This window comes from Meles meles, chromosome 9 (assembly GCF_922984935.1).
Source record: "Meles meles chromosome 9, mMelMel3.1 paternal haplotype, whole genome shotgun sequence".
Lineage (NCBI taxonomy): Eukaryota > Metazoa > Chordata > Mammalia > Carnivora > Mustelidae > Meles > Meles meles.
In genome coordinates, this window is record NC_060074.1 from 70,488,716 (window position 1) to 70,513,488 (window position 24,773).

Genomic DNA, 24,773 nt, shown 5'->3' on the forward strand with positions numbered 1-24,773 from the left:
CTCTCTGCTCCACAGGGAGCCTGCTTCCTCCTCTCTCTCTCTGCCTGCCTCTCTGCCTACTTGTGATCTCTGTCAAATAGATGAATAAAATCTTTAAAAAAAAAAAAATAGATACGTAAAGTGTGGAAAGATATATAAAAAAAATGTTATAATGGTTTTCTTGATGTGGGATAGAAGTTTGGTACTCTTTTAATATAATTCAGTGTTTCTCAAGTTTTATGAGCATGGTTTAGTTTAATAAAAACCAATCTAAAAGATTTTCATTTTTAATAAAATGAATAAAGTAAAACACTGGTCAGACTTTGACCCTCAATTAGATATGACTTTCATGAACTATTTATCTTGAAAATTATTCTAAATATGAGGGTAAATTTCAGAAAAGTTATCACCTAACCAAAATTCACATTCACTTATTTAAACTGACCAAAACATTTCAAAGAATAAATAATATTTCAAACAATTAAAATAATTACCAAAAATACAAATACCTAAGGATCAGATGCAGAAGCAAATCCACTTGTGAGGCAATAAGTATAGTGGTTAAGACTCTGCAGTAAGACACTGGGTCCAAAGCCCACTCGCATGTTGCTCTTAAAAGTCATTCAATCTCTCTGTGCCTCAATTATGAGACTGTCTAAAACTCCCAATATAGCAGTTATTAGTCATTATTACCATCATTGCGAATAGACTGGCCAATGTGCAAATCAACAAACAGCAACAACTCAAAGGCAAATAGAAAGGCTATTTCTAATAGATCAAGATCATTAACTGAATTAATAGTATAGTCTATTCAAGCAGTGTTTCTGAGAGAGAGATATTAAGGTTTTTCACTATGACTAGGGATTTGATCTCTATGTCTTTACATCGTTCTGTAAGTTTCTGCTCTATGTATTTCAAAGTTATGGTGAAAACTTTGTTATTATTAAGGAACCTACCCCTATTTATTCATTTGACTATTTTCACCTTAATCCTTCATTGCCTAATAGTAACATTGCTATCCAAGTTTTCTTGTTAACATTTGCCTAATATATCTTTTTCCATCCCTTTATCTTCACAACATTCCTGTGCCAATTTATTTGAGATGTTCCTTATAATCAACATTAAAGCTGGATTTTGTTTTTTTAGATAGGATCTGAGTTTCAAGTTCTTAATTATTAAGCTTAATCCATCCACATTTAATATAATCAGTGATCTGTTTTTAGTTTTTTCCATCATGTTATTCTGTCTTAATGTTTATTTTTTTAAAGACTGAATTGAAATACTACAGTGCCACTTTTTTAAAAAATTCCATCATTAGGCTTATTATTCATTTCTGTTGAAAATAGAAAGTGTTTAGAAAATGTTTACGCTTATCAACTATTTCTGAACTTCTTATTTTTATATAACTGCTATTCTCAAGCTAAAAATCAACTTTATCTGTATTTAAGCAAATCTCATTGCTGTTTTGCAAACAGGCTAATTTCTGATATGGGCCTATTAAATGGCATCTGCTATTTTTTTTTAAGGCAAATTAAATAACTTTAGTTTTTAAAAAGGCATTTAGATCTGCTAATTCTATCATATATTTGTTCTAACTCTGCCACACTCATACAGACATACACACAAAATGATCGTGTAATGAATAATTTCCCATAATTAAGTGATACAGCATGCAGTATTTCAAAAATCAGGGTGATGTTATTAGCAGACGTAAAAAAAAACAAAACAAACAAACATGTTTCATGTGTGCATACCTCCCACCACCTTCTTTACAGTTGGGACAGGTGCAAGCTACCCTCCGAAGTCTTTTTCCTTCTTGATGTTGTTGGTCCCCTTCTTCATCTACCACCTGTACTCTTAAGTGTGTTAGATCATTGGTATTCAATGTAGAATCGCCACTGAGCTGCCACTCTTCAGGATCAGGTTCTTCTTCCTTGATCCTAATATCTAAAGAAAAAAGCAAATACAGATGAGAAGCAGCCCACTGGCCCAAAAACCATAAGATCTGAGCCTCTCAAAGGTAAAGTGAATACTATGCAAAAAGTCAAAACTCCTGTTTCTGGAATATAACCATTGGTACTTATTGTGACTTATTCTTTTAAAACTATTTCTATTTTATTCTAAATATCAAATAATTCAGTCAAAAAAGGGAATAACACCAGCATGTGAGCTAGCTTTTTAAAAGATTAAGAAGAACGAGTAACTTTTTTTTTGAGGAAGCTGAATCAATTCTGAAACTTCAATAATAAATTATTCAACTCGTCAATAAATCCAACAGTCAATTCAGATTAGAACAGATTCTAATGCCTTAAACCTCTTTTTCATAACCTGTATTAAAATTAATTATCCCTATCTATAGGTACTACGTGAATGCAAAAGCAGGGGTCATTCATTTGAGTCTGTTATCACAAATTTAAGGTTTAAATTAAGTCAATCATTACTAAAATATCTAAAATGGCCATAATATCACTGTGAAGAGGGGACAGAAATATGAGAGATGGTTTCTATTTTCAAGGAGTTTTATTACAAACCAGACTGGGAAACAAAATGAGGATGCAATGGTAAGGAAGAGCGGACATGGCAGCAAGTACGTCATTTTCTCGGCAGACCCAATCATCTTTATTTATATTGATAATGATATGATACCATTAGAGCTTTTTCCTCTCAGAAAACTTTTTTAAAGAAATAATACAGGATTTAGAACAAATACTGAATAGAAACCATCTTTGGTAAAACAAATTCTTATAGATTATCTTGATTTATGTAAACTAAAAATCATAACATAACTTATTATTTTAGACCTGTATCAGTCACTAATAATTGGGGCAAAACTAGCCTTAAAAAAACCAAATGTGCCTAGCAATTCCTGAATTTAAACTAATGAAAACTGAATATATACTCAACAATCAAGAAAATGCCTCAAACAGTTTAAAACTAGTTTATCAGAATAACCACAACTAAGAATCAGGGAGAAAAGTAGGAAGAAAGGGGAGTCTGGCCTGGGCAACAGGGCAGATAGTGGTACCATTCACTAAGACAGGAATACTGGAGAAGGTCCAAGTAGAGGTAAAGGAAAATTAATAAGTTCAAGGTTCAAGTCCATGGAGTCTGAACTGTTTATGAGACATAGAAGTAAAGAAGTTGGATCTACAACTCTGGAGCTCAAAGAAAGAGGCAAGTGCTAGAGATATAGAAATTATCAGTATAGGGGCACTGGGTGGCTCAGTCCTCATGGTTTTGGCTCAGGTCATGATCTCAGGATCATGAGACAGTTCTGCATCAGGCTCCCCACTCAGTGGGGAGTCTGCTGGAGATTCTCTCCCCCCCCTCCGCCCCTCCCCCACTTGTGCACACTTGCTCTAAAATAAACAAAAATCTTAAAAAAAAAAATTCTCAGTACAGATACTGTGATGGAATCCATCCAAAGAAGTAGGTAAGATCACTCCACTACTATTAATAGGATGAGAAAAGAAAGTAGCTTATGAGGAAGACAAACATTTAAGGAACAGGTAGAAGAGGAAGAACCTGCAAAGGAAATTAGTATCCAGAAAAATGTGCTACATCAAAGAAAGGAAAGAATGTATTTCAAGGAAGAAAGTAGTCAACATAAAATACTGCAGATAAATGAAGAAACTAAACTAAGAACACGGCAAGAAGTGAGAAAGTGTTTAATAATAAGTATAGATAAGTTTTTCAAGAAGTCTGATTTGAGAGACAAAAACATGGCAGTAGATTAATGGGACCAAAAAGGAGAGTTAAGGGGAGGAGTGCTTTGTTTTTAAAGATAGGAAAAACCTGGCCATGTTTAAATGCTTATGAGAAAGATCCATTACAGACAGTCAGGTTGAACATACAGGACTGAAGTCCCTAAAATGTGAGGAGGGGATGATGAGCCACAGCACCTACAGGTTTAACTGAGAGAGCACAGCCCCAATTTCCTCTATTACATGAGGTAAGATACAAGCACATTCATTCGTCCAGTAAATAATTAGCTACTATGTGCCATGAACTGTGTTAGACTCCAGACCCAGACAGATTTTGACAGTTGGAAATTAGGGGAAAACTGGTTTCTCTTTCCTCAGTGAAAGGATGAAGAATTTGACTATGTATAAAATTCCTCCAAATACACTAAATAAATGAGTACCAACCTCTGTTCCTTTAAAATCAGGTATCCATTTGCATCACTATGACAAAATAGTTAAGTACTTGCATAAATACTGCATACACACTAGCTTTATGAGTTAAATAAAAGACATAGTATATGGATATCACATATCCAAAGTTGCTTAAGTATGAAGTCCATAAAAATGAGGAATTAAAAAAAAAATGAGGAATTTTATCAGATTTTTTTTTTAAAAGATCTATTTGAGGGGCGCCTGGGTGGCTCAGTGGATTGGGCCACTGCCTTCGGCTCAGGTCATGATCTCAGGGTCCTGGGATCGAGCCCCGCATCGGGCTCTCCGCTCCGCGGGGAGCCTGCTTCCTCCTCTCTCTCTGCCTACTTGTGATCTCTCTCTCTGTCAAATAAATAAATAAATAAAATCTTTAAAAAAAAAAAAAAAAGATCTATTTGACAGAGAGGTGTCAAAGTAGGCAAAGAGGCAGGTAGAGAGACAGGAGGAAGTAGACTCCCTGCTGAGCAGAGAGCCCCATGTGGGGCTCGATCCCGAGACCCTGAGATAATGACCTGAGCTGAAGGCAGAGGCTTAACCCACTGAGCCACCACCTAGGCGCCCCCTAATTCTCTATTTTCTACAGTATAAAGACCAAACTCATTAACTTGGTATTTAAGAATGTTCTCAATCTGGCCTCAACCAGCTCTTCCAACTTCAGTATTAAAAACAATAAAATTCTCAGTAGTGTAGGAGTGATAGCATCAGGAGCGTCGGGAGAAAATAAATAAATAAATAAATAAATAAATAAAATAAAAACAGTAAAATTCTCATCATTTTCAAAATATATGCCCTTTCTCAATGTCACGCTCTTAAGTGTGTGTGTGTCTTGCCTAGACTGTTTTCTAGTTCTTTTCTTTTTCCCCTAACTAACCTCCATTTATTCTTCAAGGCTAGTTCAAATACCATCTCCCTTATATATATGTAGAGTTATATTTATTGGCTCATACATACATCCCTTTAGATAATGAACGCTTCACTCCAAGGTGCTCAGAAAATACAATCTAACTAAATGAATAAACCTTCCCTAAGGAGGAACTTCCAATATAGGTAATAATCTACCTGGAAAGACTTTGCCCTCTACTTTTCTATGTTCCTTGTATCTGCAAATAATACATAAAAAGAAGATTTTTATAAGATTAAGAGTCATTTCATGGGGACAAGACCACAAAGTGCTCACTAAAAATAATAGATTAATTGCCCACGAACACTTTTTTAATCACTTCACTTGCTCATGCACAATCTGGGGTATTTTAGAATCTTAATGATAGTATTAATTAATCCAATAAATCCAAAATAATTCCCCTTTGCCAACTGCATACCAGGTGAATTACAGACACCTTAAAAATAAGTCTCCAGGGGCACCTGGGTGGCTCAGTGGGTTAAAGCCTCTGCCTTCGGCTCGGGTCATGGTCCCGGGGTCCTGGGATCGAGCCCCACATCGGGCTCTCTGCTCCGCGGGGAGCCTGCTTCCTCCTCTCTCTCTGCCTGCCTCTCTGCCTAGTTGTGATTTCTGTCAAATAAATAAAATATTAAAAAAAAAAAAATAAGTCTCCAGTACTAGGTGGTCAAGGTTACATCTTCCTCAATATCTTAGTGTAAATGTTAGGAAAATATTTTTTACTGTGCTCTATTAATGCCCTACATGTGGTACCTACTTTTCTTAGAAATCAACAATTTATAAAGACTCAGAAGAAGGGGAAATAATAATCCATTAAAATGGCCCACACAAATATGAAACGGTTCCCATTATTAATAGGTATCAGGAAAATTTAAAATATCACAATGAGATACCCTACATACCACCAAGACGGCTAAAATTCAAAACAGACCAGGCCAACTGCTGGAAAAGCAGTGGAACTGAAACTCTCCCACACTACTGGTGGGTGTGTAAATCAGTATAACTTTGGAAAATCTTTTGACCATATTTTCTAAGTCTATCCATACTCTGATTCTCAAGCAATTTTACTCCAACAAAACTGTATACATGACACCAAAAGTATAATTCACCCTAAAATGAAACAATTCCAATATCCCCTAGTATTGGAATGGAAAATAATATATTCATTCATACAACAAAATATGTTAAAACAATGAAAATTAACAATATATATGCAACAGAAATGAATGTCACAAATATAATTTTAAACAAAAGGCTCACATGCACATGCTTTCTCTCTCTCTCAAAATTCCATTTATATAAAGCTCAAAACAACAGGTAAAACTATTGTATGGTGACTGCCTACCTTTCAAAAGGGGTAATGACTGGGTACAGGGAGATTGCTGGGTTGTTGGTAATACCGTACTTGATTTGGGTGGTAACTGTTCCTAAGTGTTCATTTCATGGAAATTCATCAACTTATACACATATGATTTTACATACTTAATATATGTATATTCAATTATACGTCAGTAAGTATTATTCTAAATAATTTTTTTTAAGATTTTAGTTATTTATTTGACAGATAGAGATCACAAGTAGACAGAGAGGCAGGCAGAGAGAGAGAGAGAGAAAGGAGGAAGCAGACTCCCTGCTGAGCAGAGAGCCCAATGCGGGGCTAGATCCCAGGACCCTGGGAATATGACCTGAGCTGAAGGCAGAGTCTTTAACCCACTGAGCCACCCAGGCGCCCCCATTCTAAATAATTTTTTAATATGATCTATAGGAGATTACTTAGGAATTCTGGGTCAGTCAACTTCTTTTGTTGTGGCTTCATCTTTAGCTCCTATATAATCAATTTTAACACATTCCCCCAACATAGGAATTTAAAACAAAACAAAACCATTAAGATGAGTGTGCTCCATACTGGATATTTACCGTAAAGACACAAATGTAGTGATCAAAAGGGGCATATGCACCCAAATGTTTATAGCAGCAATGTCCAAAATAGCCAAATTATGGAAAGAGCCTAGATATCCATCAACAGATGAATGGATAAAGATGATGGAGTGTGCATGCGCACGCACGCGCGCGCGCACACACACACACACACACACACTGGAGTACTATGCAGCCATCAAAAAAGGAATCTTCCATTTGCAACAATGTGGATGGAACTAGAGGGTACTATGCTAAGCAAAATAAGTCAATCAGAGAAGGACAATTATCATATGATCTCACTGATATGAGGAACTTGAGAAACAAAAGAGGATTATACTGGTAGGAAGGGAAAAAAATGAAACAAGATGAAACCAGAGAGGGAGACAAACCATAAGAGACTCTTTAATTTCAGGAAACAAACTGAGGATTGCTGGAGGGGAGGGGGGTGGGAGGGATGGGGTGGCTGTGTGATGGACATTTGGGAAGGTTATGTGCAATGGTGAGAAAAAAAATTTTTTTTTAATTAAAAAAAAAAAAAAAAAAGATGAGTGTGCTCCCAAAAGTCCATAAATTGAAATTTAGAATATAATGTTATTCACTCAGTAAGTATGTGAATGATGACAATGTGCCAGTCACTACTGAAGGTTCTAAGGATAAAACAGTTACCAAGAATGTTCATATCTTTATCAAGTTTCCTCCTTAAGCTAGAAGAAGACAGAACAAATACATAGTATTTTAGGTGATAGTGTTAGGGAGAAAATGGTAGAGAGAGGCAGGAAGTAAAAGGAGTGAGGTACTAGCTGTTTTAGAGTGATCAGAGAAAACTGCCTAGAGGCAAAGGATCAAGGTGGAGGAAAGTATTCTGGGTAGAAGGAAAAGCAAGTTGGATGTATGCTTGGTATGTTCAGGGAAAAACAAAAAGGCTTGTGTGACTAGAATGAAATGACTATGGATAAATTACAGTTTAAGTATAAGATCACAAAGGTAAAAATACGGGGGAGATAAGATTATATATGATGTTACATATTGTATATTACCTCACAGGACATTATAAGGACTTTACATTTCATTTAGAGTGAGGGAAGCCACCAAGGGATTAAGAGTAGAGAGGTAATATATTTTAAATTATATTTTTATTAAAATAAACTCAAGATCACTCTAGCTACTGCACTGAAGAGACTTTTGGGAGGCAAAGGCAGAAGTAGAGAGACTAATTAAATTAGGAAGCTACTATATAATTACCAAAGCAAAAAATGATAGTGGCTTAAAACTAAGGTATCAATGAGGAAGTAGTAAGGACTGGTCAGAGGAAGTATGTATTTTGTAGGTAGAGTCAAAGACACTGCTAACAGGTTTAGTAGCAGGGTTTTTTGTGAGGTATGACAACAAGAAAGGAATTAAAGACGATTCTAAGGGTTTTTTCCTGTGTCATTCACTGAAATAGGGCAGACTAGAAGTAGAAAAGATTGTGGGAGAGGAGTGCCAATCAGGGTCCCGTTTTTTAATACAAAAGTTATGAGGTGCCGAAGAAATAACCAAATGATGATGCTACTCAGGCCCTTGATGGGTCTGGATTTCAAGTAAAAGTATGGCCCACAATTATAAATTTGGACATCATCAGCATATATACTTGGTTACTGAGAGTGACCTGGAATAGAGTACAGATAGGAGGAAACTCTAGGGTACTTCAAAGTTAAGAAGTAGAAGAGATTAAGAAGAACCAGCCAGTGAGACAGGAGGAAACTAGTGTTCAAAAGCAAGTGATGCAATCATTTCAAGAAATAACATAATCAGAGGTGTCAACGCTTGAAAAAGTCAAGTAAAGGGGCGCTTGGGTGGCTCAGTGGGTTAAAGCCTCTGCCTTCCGCTCAGGTCATGATCCCAGGGTCCTGGGATCGAGCCCCGCATCGGGCTCTCTGCTCAGTGGGGAGCCTGCTTCCTCTTCTCTCTCTGCCTGCTTCTCTGCCTACTTGTGATCTCTGTCTGTCAAATAAATAAATAAAATCTTTAAAAAAAGAAAGAAAGAAAAAGAAAAAGTCAAGTAAAAAGAAGACTAAGAAATGACTTTTGGGTGTAAAAATGTATTAATCACAAGTGACCTTGACAAAAGCTGTTGCAGCAAAGAAGTTAGGACACAGCCCTGCCTGCCTAGAGTAGATCCAAAAGAATGGAAGATGAGGGGTGCCTGGGTGGCTCAGTTGGTTGAGTGACGGCCCTCAGTTCAGGTCATGATGCTGGAGTTCTGGGATCAAGCCCTGCATTGGGCTCCCTGCTCAGCAGGGGGTCTGCTTCTCCCTCTGCCCCTCCCCCTCTCATGCGCTCCCTCATTCTCTCTCAAATAAATAAAATCTTAAAAAAAAAAAAAAAAAAGAATGGAAGATGAATTGGAAACAAGTATATACAATACTTCCCAAGAGTTATGTTGGGAAAGCAAGCATTATCAAAATGTCACTGAAATTCCTAAGCTAGCCAACAAAGGCAGATTTAACATGTCTAGTGGCAATACATGTGTAATATACACTAGCAATACAAAAAATGAGTATGCTTATTTAAATACGACTTTGGGTACATAAGGAAAGCCAAGTTTAAATGCAAAAAAAAATTAAGCAATGCCTATGGAATAGATTTGCATACACATTTAAGAACTTTTATAAACAGTACTTTTTTTTTTTTTAATTATATTTACTCTCTACCTCAAAATGTTTAAATTTCCTTTTCTTCTGGCCTGGTATATGACAGTACTATCTCATGATTATGGTTGTTTTCAAGGCCTACCCTAATAAAACCAAGGGATACAGAAATGAAAAAAAATTACCTATGTATCTGGGCAAGACTTGAAGGAAGAGAGAAAACAGGGACTTTACATGATGAAATACACACGACACAGATACACACACATGTGATATGGTTACACAGACTAATTTTCTTGCATACCCTATGGACAAACACAAAACTGAAAGAATGATACAGATGAAAATGTCATTAATACACTTTAAGTACAGAAATACCAAAATGGGAGAAAGAATGTGATAGAAGTAAAATCTCCTGGGGTACAGAAGTATAACGATTAAGATGAAACTAACTTCCCATAGCCACCACTAAATAGCACTGTTAACTTTAAAGAATTTGGCTGCTTTTGTGTGTTAGGAAGATAAAGCCAGCCAGTGGCCTCCAAATCTTTCTCACTGTATGGCACTATTAGTAAAGCTGTGAACATGTACCCCACTAATATTAATTAAGCATGTACACTCTGACTAATTATAAAATATTGTGAAACAAATACAATAGAAGACAAACAATTTTAATTTATTATAAAGTATATAGATCAATATTAGGTAGTACACAACAAAATACTTAGCACAAGATTCAATGTTATCAAAACCAGACAGAAAGTAACTACTCTGCCATTTTCTTGTTGTTTGGTGATACTTCCATTTTTTTTTCTAGTCAATCTATGGTTTCTTTACATGGATATTAAAGTCCACTATGAAGGTTACTCAGTTAAAACCAGAATATGTAAATCCATCTAACTCAAGCATATATAAACAGCAATATGCAGCAGCGTGCTAAAAGCATGTATAAAGTGAGGGAATGAGCAGGCTTCGCATATGTAACACAAACACAGCTGACGTGGAATTAATAAAGGCACCAACAGTAATCTGTATAATCAATATTAGTTAAGCATTAATAACTCGGGGCATGCCTAGATTTCTATTAAAAATATTACCAGAAAACGCTAAATGCTTCCTCCTGAAACTAACTGGCTAATTATTTATCAATAGAGCTAACAGAATATTTAAGATACATTCTTAACTGGCTTATCAAGTCTGGAATATGCATATTTAATTTAAATAACTAACACTAGATAAATATGAATTACAGTACAGTTGATAAAATGAGATATTCTCCTTTATCAATAGCATATCATTAGGATTTTGTTGGTCTTATCAAAGGCTTTCATATTCTCTGCCTTCAATATTTTAAGCCCTGATGAAATTACTTCATTTGATTCTAAAGTTTATTTTACATTTTCCCTTTAATCAGTTTCACCTGCCATTAAAAAAATCACCTAAACAGAATTATAGGAAAATCCTACAAGATCTCATATATTACTTTTAATTAGATTTTCACATTCATAACTATTCAACTTCCTAAGGACATATCAGAGCTACCAAACCTTTTTTTTCCTATTTTTCTTTCAAGGAGATAGTTTTCAATTATAGACATGCATTCTCATAAATACAACTTCGCTAGCATAATCAAAAGAAGTTAACACTTTAGGGGATAGTTATAAAACCAAATTTTATTCCTTTACCTATTTTAAACAAAATATATGTACAGGAAGCAATCTCTTTCCCACAAACCGTATCTCCCCAGATTTGGACTGTTATTCTTCTATGACTGCTCCTTTCCCCCTACTTAAAATTAATCTTTAATTTCATCTCAACTCATCTTTTTTAAAGTCTCTCTTCTATTTTTTTATAGCAGTTTTCCAAATTATCTTCAAAGCTTTTCTACCCAATTGGAGATTATACAACAGGATTATTCACCCTAGTAAATCTAGACAATACAACCTTTTACAGAATACAGACACATGGATATAAACACAACTAGAAAGAACTGATTTTCTAATATGCCTTATAGAAGACCTCATTTTATAGCCATACCACAAATATATAAGAAAAAGGTCACATGACTTAAAATTAATACACTGTAAATAATAAAATATTAACTTTAAGTCTCTGTTAAGGGAGCAGTGTTCTATCAGATGATGATGATAATAACCAGCACTATCAGATGATGATGATAATAACCAGCACTTAAGATTTACTTGTCAGAACTATGGAAAGAACTTAGATGTCCATCAACACATGAATGGATAGGGGGTGGCTGGGTGGCTCAGTGGGTTAAAGCCTCTGCCTTCCGCTCAGGTCATGACCCCAGGGTCCTGGAATCAAGCCCCACATCAGGCTCTCTGCTCAGCAGGAAGCCTACTTCCTTCTCTCTCTCTGTCTCTGCCTGCTTCTCTATCTGTGATCTCTGTCAAATAAATAAAATCTTTAAAAGAAAAACAGATTGGATAAAGAAGATGTGGTATATACATACAATGGAATACTATGTAGCCATCAAGAAATCTTGCAATTTGCAACGACATGGATGGAACTAGAGGACACTATGCTGAGAAAAATAAGTCAATAAGAGAAAGACAATTATCATATGATCTCCCTGATATGAGGAATTTGAGAGGCAAAGTTGGGGCCTTGGGGATAGGGAAGGAAAAAATGAAACAAGATGGGATCAGGAGGGAGACAAACCACAAGAGACTCTTAATCTCATAAAACATTGCCAGGGGGAAAGGGGTATGGAGAGGGTGGTTGGGTTATGGACACTGGGGAAGGTATGTGCTATGATGAGTGCTGTGAAGTGTATAAGCCTGCTGATTCACAGACCTGTACCCCTGGGGCTAATAATACATTATATGTTAATAAAAAAATTTTGTTTTAATTTACTTGGAAGCTCTTAATATATATTCCCTTACTTTCTACATAAGAAAACAAGGTTAATAGTTTGAAGAAGTTAGAAGGCACATAATTAAAAGATGGATAGAGCCAGGACATAAGACAAAGAATTATGCAAAACATACTGCAAATACTGCTAAAAATCAGTTCTCTACCAGGGTTAGTTCCCAGGAATAGTAGCTTAAGTTAGCCTCCCAACATGTGAATATGTAATCAAATTAATGTGACTTAAAATCTGGGTAGGATAAAGAAAATGTTGTGTATATACAACATTGTGGAATATTGTACAGCCTTTAAAAAGAAGGAAATCCCGTTACATGCTACAACATGGATGAACCTTGAGAACATTATATGCTAAGTTAAATAAGTCATTCACAAAAGAACAAGTGTTGTATGATTCTTCTAATATGAAGTATCCAAAGTAGTCAAAATTACAGAAACAAAGTTGAAAGGTGGTTGCTAAGAGCTAGGACGTGGAAAGGGGAAATGGATACAGAATTTCAGTTTTGTAAGATGAAAAGTTTTAGACATCTGTTGCATAACAGTGTGAGTATACTTAAACACTACAGAACTGTACACTTAAATATGTCAAGATGGTAAATTTAATGTTATGTGCTTTTTACCATAATTAAAAAAAAATCTGGAAAAATCTCCCTGTTGCTTCCCACCATAGAGGACTTCATTATAAGAACCTCACAGATAAAATCTTCAACGTCACAGATAAGAAGTTGAGAATGACCATAAAGGAACACATCGTATATTACTGCAGACAGTATTCCTTCCTAAGGTTCGTCCCTTCCCCTGTAAGTTTTAGAGACTAGTTTTCCTCTGTCCTTCAGGTTAAGAAAAGACTACTTTAAAGTTACTCCAAAGTTTTGAAAAAAGTTGTTCTCCACCACTTCTCCAGGTTAATACCAAAAAGGATAATAGTTCCCAATAATCCTTGAGTAGTAAGAAACAACAAGAAAGTGATTTGTTACAAGGAGCTGTCACAACTCTCACTATTCAAATCTCAACAGTACCAAAACATGCATCCTAAAAGTAGATTCAGTTTTTGGATACAACTAAAGATGAAATGAAATCACATATTATGAATAATATTAATTAAACTGGGAGATAAAACACTGCTCTTCATTCAAAACAAACTGACCATAACAAACTGGATCCTACAGAAGTTTACCTCTTTACCACCTAATCTAAATATTCTGTCCCTGATATAAGGAAAGACCTTTCTAGTCTAAGTAGTTAAGGACAAAATTACACTTTAAAAAATATCTTTTCTGGGCATCTGGGTGGCTCAGTCAGTTAAGCATCCAACTTGTGATTTCAGCTCAGGTCATTATCTTGTCGGGGATAGGAGGGGTAAGATTAAGCCCCCATGGGGCTCCATGCCCAATGCCCAATGGGTAGCCTGCTTGAGATTCCTCCCTTTGCCCCTCCTCAACTCATGCTCTCACTCTCAAATACATCTTTTTTTTTTTTTTAATCTTTTTCTTCAGTCTAGTAAAAGGGGGGGGATATATAAAAACAGCAAACAGTAAGTTATATATGTATTTTTTTAACCTCACCTGGCAAATCCTATTCTTAGTTTTCATGCCACCTACCCAATAAATGTATCTTCTTCCATGTTCATACACACACACACACACACATTTTTGTTCTGTTTTGTTTTTTGTTTTTACGTTACTCATCAAGAACGCAAAAGAACAGGGGCACCTGGGTGGCTCAGATGGTTAAGTGTCTGCCTTCGGCTCAGGTCATGATCCTAGGATCCTGGGATTGGGTCCCACACTTTGGGTTCTCTGCTGAGCGGGGAGCCTGCTTCTCCCTCTCCCTCTGCCTACTGCTCCCCCTGCTTGTGCACACATGCTCTCTCCATCAAATAAATAAATAAAATCTTAAAAAGAACGTTAAAAAAAAAAAAAAAAAGCTCTGTATTGGTTTTATTACTAACCCAATCTCATTTCATGTTGCAAGACAACTCTCTTCCAAATTACATGGTTTGCAATTATCTCTTAAAATTATTCCTTTTTTAAAAAAAACAATCATTACGGGGGCATCATTCAGTTTGGCATTGGACTCTTGATTTCGGCTCAGGTCATGACATTGAGCCCTGAGCCTACTTAAAATTCTCTCTCTCCTTCTCTCTTTGCCCTCGCCTCTCCTCTCAAAAGGAAAGAAAAAAAAAAAGGGCCATCACAGAACAGATTTCAGTTATGCTTTTTAGATACGACATAATAATACCATAACTTCTTTAAATACAACAGCAATAGCATATAGCATAATATAAATTCATTTTCTCAAATTTAAATACCCTGGAGGCTCTTTTCATTAAGTTTTAATTATAAAAGCTTTTTTTTAAACATTGGAAAAGAGTATTATTATTATTTCAATGTTTAATTATTTGCACACCATTTTAAAAATAACATCAAAAACTTATAAAATTCAAAACCTTCAGGGCATGAACTGTTTAGAATGGTAGTTTGTGAGGTAACTACAGGATACCTACCATACTTTGAATGGAAATCTCTCCAGAATTAATTACACGCTTACCTACTTTCTTAGGCAGGCACCTGAAAATGTAATTTAATCTTTGTTTAATGACTCCAATTCATTATTAAAAATAAATTATGGTATTAGACAACCTCTGGAACACTGCACTAAAGTAAGTCCAGAATTCCAATTTTGGGGTTTTTTTTGTATCTATTCAGGTTTTTTGCCTCCTTCCCAACTCTAGCTGTATCAACTCTCTCCATCTCCCAAGTCACATACCAACCATCCTTTCTAATGTTCTAAGTCAATTTGAAACCTGGAAATCAGCCAGGATTGTTAAAAATTGGGTATGAATACTGGAAAAATTAAGCCTAAAGAATCTGAGGCTTCTCCTAAGAAACCCAAACCCCCCAAAATACAGTGCCTATACCTACTCTAGGGGCTTTCAAACTATCCTTAAAGCACATTATAAACTTTAAATTCATTGGCAGAGAAGATATATAAATCAGAGCAGCCCCATAAAGTCAGTTTTATATACTGGGGTTCTACTGAGACTTCATTTAAGGATGTCTACTCACCACTGGACTAAACCTAATGCGGCTATCACTATATGGGCAGAAAAACAAATGGTTTAGGGTTTTTTTTTCCCCCTGTCCCACTCAAAAAAAAAAAAAAAAAAAAGAAGAAGAAAGAAAGAAAGAAAACAAAAGAAAAAGAAAATTCATTTAAACAAAAGATTGCCTTTCCTCAACTGTTTTAGAAATCCCTGTTCTGGGGCACCAGGGTGGCTCAGTTGACTAAGCATCCAACCTTGGTTTCAGCTTAGGTCATGATCTCATAGATCATGGGATCAAGCTCCATGCTTAGCGGGGAATCTGCTTGGGGATTCTCTCCCTCTGCACCCACTCATTCTCGCGCTCTCGCTAAAAATAAATAAATCCTAAAGGGAAAAAGAAAAGAAAAAAAGAAATGCCTATTTTCCCCCAAGGATTATTTACAATACTTTCTTTGTATTTTCAACTATCTTAATTTGAGTTGCTATCATCAGAAATAGGAAACCATACCACATATGCATAACTTTGAACAGTCATTTTTTAGTTGTATATTACAAGTTTCATTGTTTTCCACGTTTTCCTTTATCTTCTACCTACATAATCTCTTTGCCATATCACCTATGTAAGAGGGCACTTAGTCAACTGCGTGGGCTTGGCGATTTTAAGAAATATAAACCAAAAAGCTACATCTCAGCAGTGTTAGAATTTGTACACTTTCCTTTGCCCTCAAATTCCAATGTCTTCAATTCAAACATTTAATGAGTACCTACTGTGACTAAAATTATAACCTAACACATCAAGCATGACTAGTAAGGCTGTGCTATAGTAACAAAGAATCCCAAAATCTCAATGGCTTAACACAACAAAATTACTTATTTCTCACTAAGTTTACATGTCCAGTTCAGGTTGGCAGAGGGGGATCTGCTCATCAGTCCTTTAGGAACCTAAACTCTAGCCAATACACGCTTCCAAGACTGCCTTGACATGGAAGTATAAAAGGGAAATGTAGTAAATCACATCCTGCTTTTAAACTTCCATTCACATTTTACTGGCTATAATAGATCACATGGCCATGCCTGACTACAAAATGACAGGCAAAGGCAAGAGAAAAGAATTGGACTATTTATGAAGAATCCGGACTCCCAAGATCCCTTGCTGGTCAAACATTCAATCTATTCTCCTTCCTGCAAATGGAATACACCTGTATCCTCCCTGCAGAAGATAACCCAAACCTCCCATCTAGTAAGCATCAAGCTCAAAGATCAGGATCTGTAGATGATAGGGAAATAACCTCTCTATCACGTCCAGATCTCTGCCCACACACAAAATACACAATGATATATATATATATATATATAAACATACTTATGAGGTAAGAGTAACCATAAAAAATGAGGTAAAACAAGGTGAGTATAATAAATATTAAAAAATACTTCTGTTCAAAAGAAGAGGAACAGAAGACACAACAGTCAGTGATTCATGGTAATTCATAAACCCCGCTGAACAGAGGACCAGGTACACTCTGACTGCTCACTGGGAGGAGTTTCTCAGACAGTGTTCTCTGTGCTTCTTAAGCTCTGTCCTCCAGGAGGTTTTCCCCTGTCTGTTATCCTCCTCACTACAAGTAAAGTAGACAGAGTGTGCCTCCTCAGCTAAGCAGAATTCTCAGCCTGCTGGCAGGTTAGAGGGCAGGGACCAAGAACATTAAATCTCAATTAGTTACCATCTTTTTTCACACCTTTTTTCATTCTTGTGGTTTCTTTGGCTACAAAACTCCCTGAAAAACTTAAGATAGTTCTTATCTATTTGATTTTAGCTATTTCCAAGTGCCAATATAGAGACTACGGCTTTTTTTCCTAAATACATCTCTCAGACTGACTAGATTTCTTTGCTTTCCTGTCACATGAGACTGTGTCTACGTCTCTCTACTTAAATGTGAGTATCTTGGGCTTACCTTTACCTGCTTTTAGTAGGGAATCCATACCTTTAGTCTCTTTACCCTGCATAAAATGAATTAGCAGACCATCACTCTGAGTCACCTTAATCCATTTGGATATTTTAACAATCGAATGATGGTCATAACTTTGTTTGGATCCCTGCCATTAGAGAGTTTTAATTATTTTCTCAAAGGCTTCTCAGCTCATCTCTTACTGATTGAAGGTGAAAAGTAATTGCTTCTTCCAGTCCTACAAATCCCCAAATTTCGGCCTCTGTATAGATTCTCATTCCTATGTGCAAACCAGCCAATCATCTACCTCACTTCCTCCATATGTATCCTGTCAAATGTAGCCAAGAGCAGTTAAAATACAATCATTGTCCAACTTTATCCCCTAAAGCTAAAAATGCAAGTTACTGCAGGCAAGTTTTACCAGATGCATCTCTGCATTGCATCTTTCCAGTCTCTAATATCAGTTTCCTTGCTGCCTGATCCCCAAACCAAGACAACCATATTTGAGGATTTTCTGTTAGGGCATGCTATTGCATACCCTACTTATCAATTTTGATTTTAGTCAGGACAGGCTACACAGGGGTGTTGCCCAACAGAAACATAATACAAATCACAGGTAAAATTCTAAATTTTCAGAAATCCACAGAAAAAAACTTACAACAGTGGAATTAATTTTAATATTTCAATACACCCCCAAAATTACATTTCAACCTGTAAACAGTATAGAAATTGAGGTATTTTACATTCTTAGTTTTCTTCCATACTAAATCTTCAAATCCACTTTGTATTTTACATTTATTCACATATGAATTCAGTCTAGCCACAATTTAAGTGCTTAACTGTATCAGGGAGCTAGTAACTACCATATTAGAAATGCAGGGCAAAATTAAGTTGTAGTAGCAAGCAAGTAAGCCCTGAAATTTCAGTGGTTTATCTTTTTATTCACGTCCAACGTAAGTCAGCTGAGGTTATACTGCATGCTTTCCTCACTTCGGGTTTAAGTCTAATAGAGTAGTCACTTTGGTATATTTCATCAGCCAAAGTAAGCCAAATGGCTATAGCCAACTTGGGTGTACCCAGAAAGAAAATCAGAAATATTAGGTAGGTAGCACTAATGACTACCATATCTATTTTTCATTGTATTTATTTTTATTTTTATTTATTTATTTCAGAAAGAGAGAAACAGAAAGAGAGGACAGGAGAGGGGAAAGGTCAGAAGGAGAAGCAGACTCCCTGCTGAGCAGGGAGCCCAATGCAGGACTCAATCCCTGGACTCTAGGATCATGACCTGAGCCAAAGGCAGTCCTTCAACCAACTGAGCCACCCACTTGGGTGGCTCCATTTTTTTTTAAATCACATTTTAAACATTTCCAAATTACATCTGTAAGGAATCAGAATTTTAATTTTTTTTTCTTTTTTGCCAATATAGACCTACTTCAAAATGCAAAATAATAAAGTAGTAAACTACTTCTACTACTAGCTAGTTAAAACTCGAACCCTAGAATACATATAGTTTCCTTACTATGGAACATAACTTTTTCTTCAACCAGGTTTCTGAACCTGGTAAAAGCAACTGAAAAGATATGACTAGAACTCAAATACTATTCCCTTTACTTCATTTTGGCAAACAAGTACTTCAAATCTTTTTTAACTTCTTGTACCAAGCCTAAGTGATTATGGCTGCTGAAACAAGTACAGGCTGAAAAAAAATTAAATGGGAGAGGAAATGCCAAATTCCTCAAAAGTGGGGTGAAAGAAAAATAAGGAGACAAATAATATTATTTGAAACCCAGGATATTTTTTACCATTTTTCAAAAAGATTTCCTTATCATCTCTGTGAGTTAACTTGCTGCCATTAACACTGTAACGTAAAAATCAAGTGTCTATTTATTTAACCAAAATATAAGTTATTACTATTTCAAGCCCAACGCTTTATTTTCACAGGTTTAAGGCTAAAACCTTCTTCTTCCAACAGATAAACGCTTACTAAATTCTATTCTAACTTCACATAAGCATCCAAAGAAGGAGTTTTAGCGTATTTGAGGACCCAAGATAATGGCTGGATTAGATGAAATAGTGGGAACTAAAGAGTATCACAGTGAATTAGTTATATGTGGTAGGCTATAAAAAACCATCACAAGGAGGGGCTTATGTAAGTAAGACAGCAAATTCGCTTAGGAAATAAATGTACTTGTATATATGTGGACTGGTTTCATATAGAATTTAGTTCCTCTTTACAAAATCTTTGAAGTCTGGTGTTCTAATTAATTAAGAATATAGAATAAAATAAGCTCTTTTAAAGTAAAGCAAAGGGGATAACAGAACTGATAAGCAATCTATGTGGATGCTTTTCTGAGGGAAAAAAAATCAAACAACGCTAAACCCAAACCAACAAAACATCTCAAATCAAATCTATGGAATCCAAACTAAATTATCTGATGCCAGAAATCAGGAGACAGATAAATGTTTGTCTTTCTGCTAACCAAAGAAATTATCACCACTAAAACTTTTTTTTTTTTTTTTTTAATTTGAGAGAGAGAGAGAGAAGCGGCAGGGGTGAGGGAGAAGCAGTCCCCCCCCCCCCCCCCGCACTCCGCCAAGCAGAAAGCACAAGGTGGGTCTCAATCCCAGGACCCGCAAGATCATGATCTGAGCCAAAGGCAGACATTTAACCGACTGAGCCACCCAGGTGCCCCTCACCCACTAAAATTTTATAATCCTACAAGAATGTCCTAGAAATTGTAGAAAACACACATGGTTTTCTACACGTTTTATTGATGCTAACAAGCAGCTTATACTCCCCATCCCTAAAAATCTCCCCAAACACCTTTTTTTTTTTTTAAATAACTCTCTTGTTCAGTTTTATCTACTCTCATGACTTCATGTCCATCACCTCTACAGAATTCCAGTCCTCCATCTCTGCTACCAACAGTCATTTCAACCTCGAATTACAAATTCAATCCGTTAAAACTGCTTTCCCACTGTGCCTGGGTGGCTCAGCTGGTTTTAAGAGTCTGCCTTTTCAGGTCATGATCCTGGAGTGCTGGGTTAGAGTCCCTCCCACCACAGAGCTCCTTGCTCAGCAGGGAGTCTGCTCCTCCCTCTCCTCTGCCTCTCCCCCTGACTTGTTCTCTCTCTCTCAAGTAAAATCTTCAAAAAACAAAAAAAAACAAAACAAAAAACTTTGCTTCCCCCAGATCAGTTTCCCTTCCCAACTCTTGCCAACAACATGACTTTTTTTTAAAACAAAGGACTAATCCTTTATTTCCAATAGCTAATCACCAAATCTTGTGGATTTGCTTCTTGAAATGTCTAGCATTTTATTCCTGTATAACTGAAATAGTGTGACACTTATGAAACAACTAAGTATTTCTCACACCCTGTCCAAGCTGTTACTATGAACAAGGCTCAGTAATCCAAACATCACAGGATTTCTGACACCAAAATTAAGTCCCATCTTACATATTAAATTTCTTTTTTAGAAACTTAGCAATCCAAAAACAAACTACCAAAAAACAACTTAGCCATCTAAAACGTTCCCTAAATAAAAACAGGACAGAACAAGACGTACATTTCCCAAAGCTTTTTAGTAAAGAATACTCAAATATATACAGAATTAGAACAAGGTAATAAACCCCAATGTACCCATCACCCAATTTCAATAATCAACTCTGGGACAATTCGGTTTTTCTGTATCTACACTGCCTCCATATTACTTTGAAACAAATCCCAGGTATAACACTTCATCCACAAATACTTCAGTAAGTATTGCTCAAAGATAGAGAACTTATATTTTTAAAATCTTTCATCGTGTTATTCTTAAAATACACAAAACCTATAGTGTTTAAAAAAAAAAAAAAAGGACTTCAGCTTCAGGCAGTCACTTAATTCTTCTAAACTCCCTCACATTCAGTACGACTAAGTCTAAAATTCCTTGCTTCTCTTGGCTTCCCCTTCCCCCCACAGGTTTATAGGTTGGTTTCTGAAACGTAATTCTAAATGCCGAGTCTCTGAAAAGCTACAAGTTTAACAAAATTACACAATTCAGAGTGGTATGAAATAAACAGGTATCTTGCATCCCAAATATCTGAACAAAGTTAATTATTTCAGAAGCAAACAGGTAAAATTTACCTTATATATTACCACAGAAATCTGTTTATTCTGTATCTACTACTGATATTTCTTCATTTATTCATTCTCAATAAAAGCAGATAGAAATGAGTAAGAAATGAGTAGGAATTCAAAATTTTAAAAAAAAATAAAGATGCATTCTACACTGGGAAAAAAAAATGATTATGAAATGACTGCCAAATTCCAAAAGAAGATAAACATGTTATAGATGCTAGTAAACAAGCAATAATTTAAAGGAGGCAGGAGTCACAAAAAGCTATGGGACAAGGCAGCACCTAAGCAAAGTCTTCAAAGATGTCAACCAGGTTTACTCCTCTCTGCTCCTAAAGTACTGTAGTTTAATATTAGTATACCATTACCATGTAGTATTACAGTCTTCTACACGTCTGCTAACCCAATGGTTCTCAAAGGGAAGAGAGAGGAGTTTTGCCCTCCTGGGGACCTTTGACAATGTCTGAAGCCATTTTTTACTGTTATGACTATAAGGAAGGGAGTGCTAACTGACATTTTAGTAAATAGACGTGAGGGATGCTACTGAACATCCTAAAATGCACAAGAGAGGGACGCCTGGGTGGCTCAGTTGGTTAAGTGTCTGCCTTCAGCTCAGGTCAGGTCATCATCCCAGGGTCTGGGGATGAGTCCCACACGGGGATTCTTGTTCAGTGAGGAGCCTGATTCTCCACTCGCCCTGCTTGTGCTCTCTCTGACAAGTAAATAAATAAAATCTTTTAAACATATAAAAAAAATTTTTAAATTAAAAATTAAATGCCCAGGGGACCCCCTACAACAATCATCAGGCCCAAAATATCAGTGATGATACTGAGAAACTGGTCTAACCTATTAGATTATGAAACTTTAGTACATCTTTGTATCCCCAACATCTGGAGCAGCACGAACTCTATTAAGTATCTGTGAACTCAACGGACTTCAATTTAAAGGCAATGGAATACAATTTTACATTATCAATTATAACACAATACTGCTGAAATGAAAAAATAAAAGTAATAGAGAAGTCAGTGAAGATTTTAAGGAAATCAACAGTGTGACCTGTGTTTAGGGAAGAGAACTTATGTAAATAAAGAATATACTGGAACCATTTTCAGTATCTTCCAAAACTTAAAATCCATATACTATAATCTCTACTCCAGAATTTTGCTTCTAGATATATATCTTTCAGATATACATACTTTCTCTAAGAGAAAAAATACATATATATATATATATATATATATGGATATTCACAGCAATATTACTTGAAGTATGACTGATAATAAATACCCATCAATAAGGATCTTATTAAATGAACGACAAGAACAACAGAATACTGTTGCTGCCACTGCTAAGAATGTGAGAGCTTTATATTTTTATGAAGAGATCCAACATCAAAATTTCAAATGCAGAAGAATGGGGATAGCATGGTATAATTCCAAGAATGGTAGAGAATATATAGGTATGTTAATGTTTGTATCATTCCACTACAGATATTCCATACACTGTGGGGAAGAAAAGGTATCATCTATACTTCAATAATAAACTTTAAAAAAAAAAAAAAAAAACCTGGTAATGATGGCTACCTCTAAGATAGGGAACTAGGGGGTTAAAATAAGGAGGGAAGGAAAAGAACTTTTCAATAATTATCCTTTTACACTTTCTGAATTTGTGCCTAATGCCGGTACTGCTTATTCAAGAAACACATTTTTTTAAAAGAACTTTAAATGCACTGGGGAAAGACTGAGGTATGGAAAAAGATTAAACGTTATAAACCATAGCCTAGAACAGTAAAAGCCAGACTAACAATATGAGAATGGCAAAGAACAGATCACAAAAATATGGCAGAGATAAAACCAAAAGGACTTAGAACTTTCTATAGGGAAACGGAGAAGAGTTAACCCTGCACCAGCATCCAAGCTGCTAAAAGTACTGGAGAAAAAAAAAATACAATTGTGCTAATTACTCAAGTGGGCACCCAGTAAACCCTGCAATTCTTCATTTCATCAATAATTTTACTTTCTAGTTCTCTCAGATAATCATTTCATATCTTCTTCCTTCTTAAATTTCTATCACCTGACCTCATCCATCTAAGCTTGTTTCTTACTACAAAAGGAAATTAGAAGCAATATAACAAAAATTACCTTATCTTCCTACCAACACGTCTTCATCTCCAAAGCTCTATCTTACACCCTTTGTGTTAAAACATGATTAGCCCTACTTTCATCAGTGGCCAGCTCCTATACTTGGGTCCTATATTTCATCTTACTTGCCCTCTTAAAAATTTTCCTTTATTATACCTTCTTTCTGCATCATCAATTTTTCACTCTTTATTAAGACATTCGCAAGAATGTCTCGACCTCAAGTACACCTCCAGCTACCATCTCCTATTTCAAAATTCCTCTTAACAGAAAAAAACCTTAAATATTAGTCTGTAATTACTGTTGGTACTTCCTCTTCCCTTAATCTCCTTTACAGTCACTCTATTCAGGCCTTTCTCACCAGCACTCCATTGAAACCACCTGTCACCAACAATGGGAATCCCATTTCTCTGCACTTTATATACCCTCCACAATATCTGAAAAGTTAAGAACTCTATCCTCCATTCTTTTCTTTTTTTATTATTTTATTTATTTGACAGAGAGAAATCACAACTAGGCAGAGAGGCAGGCAGAGAGAGAGGAGGAAGCAGGCTCCCCACGGAGCAGAGAGCCCGATGTGGGGCTCGATCCCAGGACCCTGGGATCATGACCCGAGCCGAATGCAGAGGCTTTAACCCACTGAGCCACCCAGGCGCCCCTCTCCTCCATTCTTAAGCAGTTTATTCACTTGGCTTCCTGGGTCTCACTCTCTCCTGGAAGTTAATTCTATTTGCTTTGCTGGCACCTCCTCTAATCCTCACCTCCTAAATGCTAAAATATATGGGATTCAGCTCCAAGGATTTCCCTCAATTTTGGCTGTTTTAAGTTTCAGTTACTGAATTTCTATTTGGTTCTTTTACAAACCTGCCATGTCATTATTGTTAAAGTCTCTAACTCTGTTAAAAAGTGCTGAAGATTGTCTTTAGACGTAGACCACAGTAAACAGTTTGTGTTGGTCTATGGAGAATTCTAGTATCTAGAGTTTCAAAAAATCTTATTTCTGTTGTCTGCCGGTTCTCACTCATGC

General features: G+C 36.0%; 1 protein-coding gene across 1 annotated transcript in view; it reads right to left on the reverse strand.

Annotated features, from left to right (window-relative positions):
* The window catches only part of SP3 (Sp3 transcription factor), a 58,230-nt gene that overhangs the window by 9,424 nt on the left and 24,033 nt on the right, over positions 1-24,773 (reverse strand). Inside the window, exon 5 of the mRNA XM_046019278.1 lies at positions 1,734-1,926. Coding sequence (XP_045875234.1) covers positions 1,734-1,926 — 193 coding nt within the window. The remainder of the gene's footprint in view (positions 1-1,733; positions 1,927-24,773) is intronic.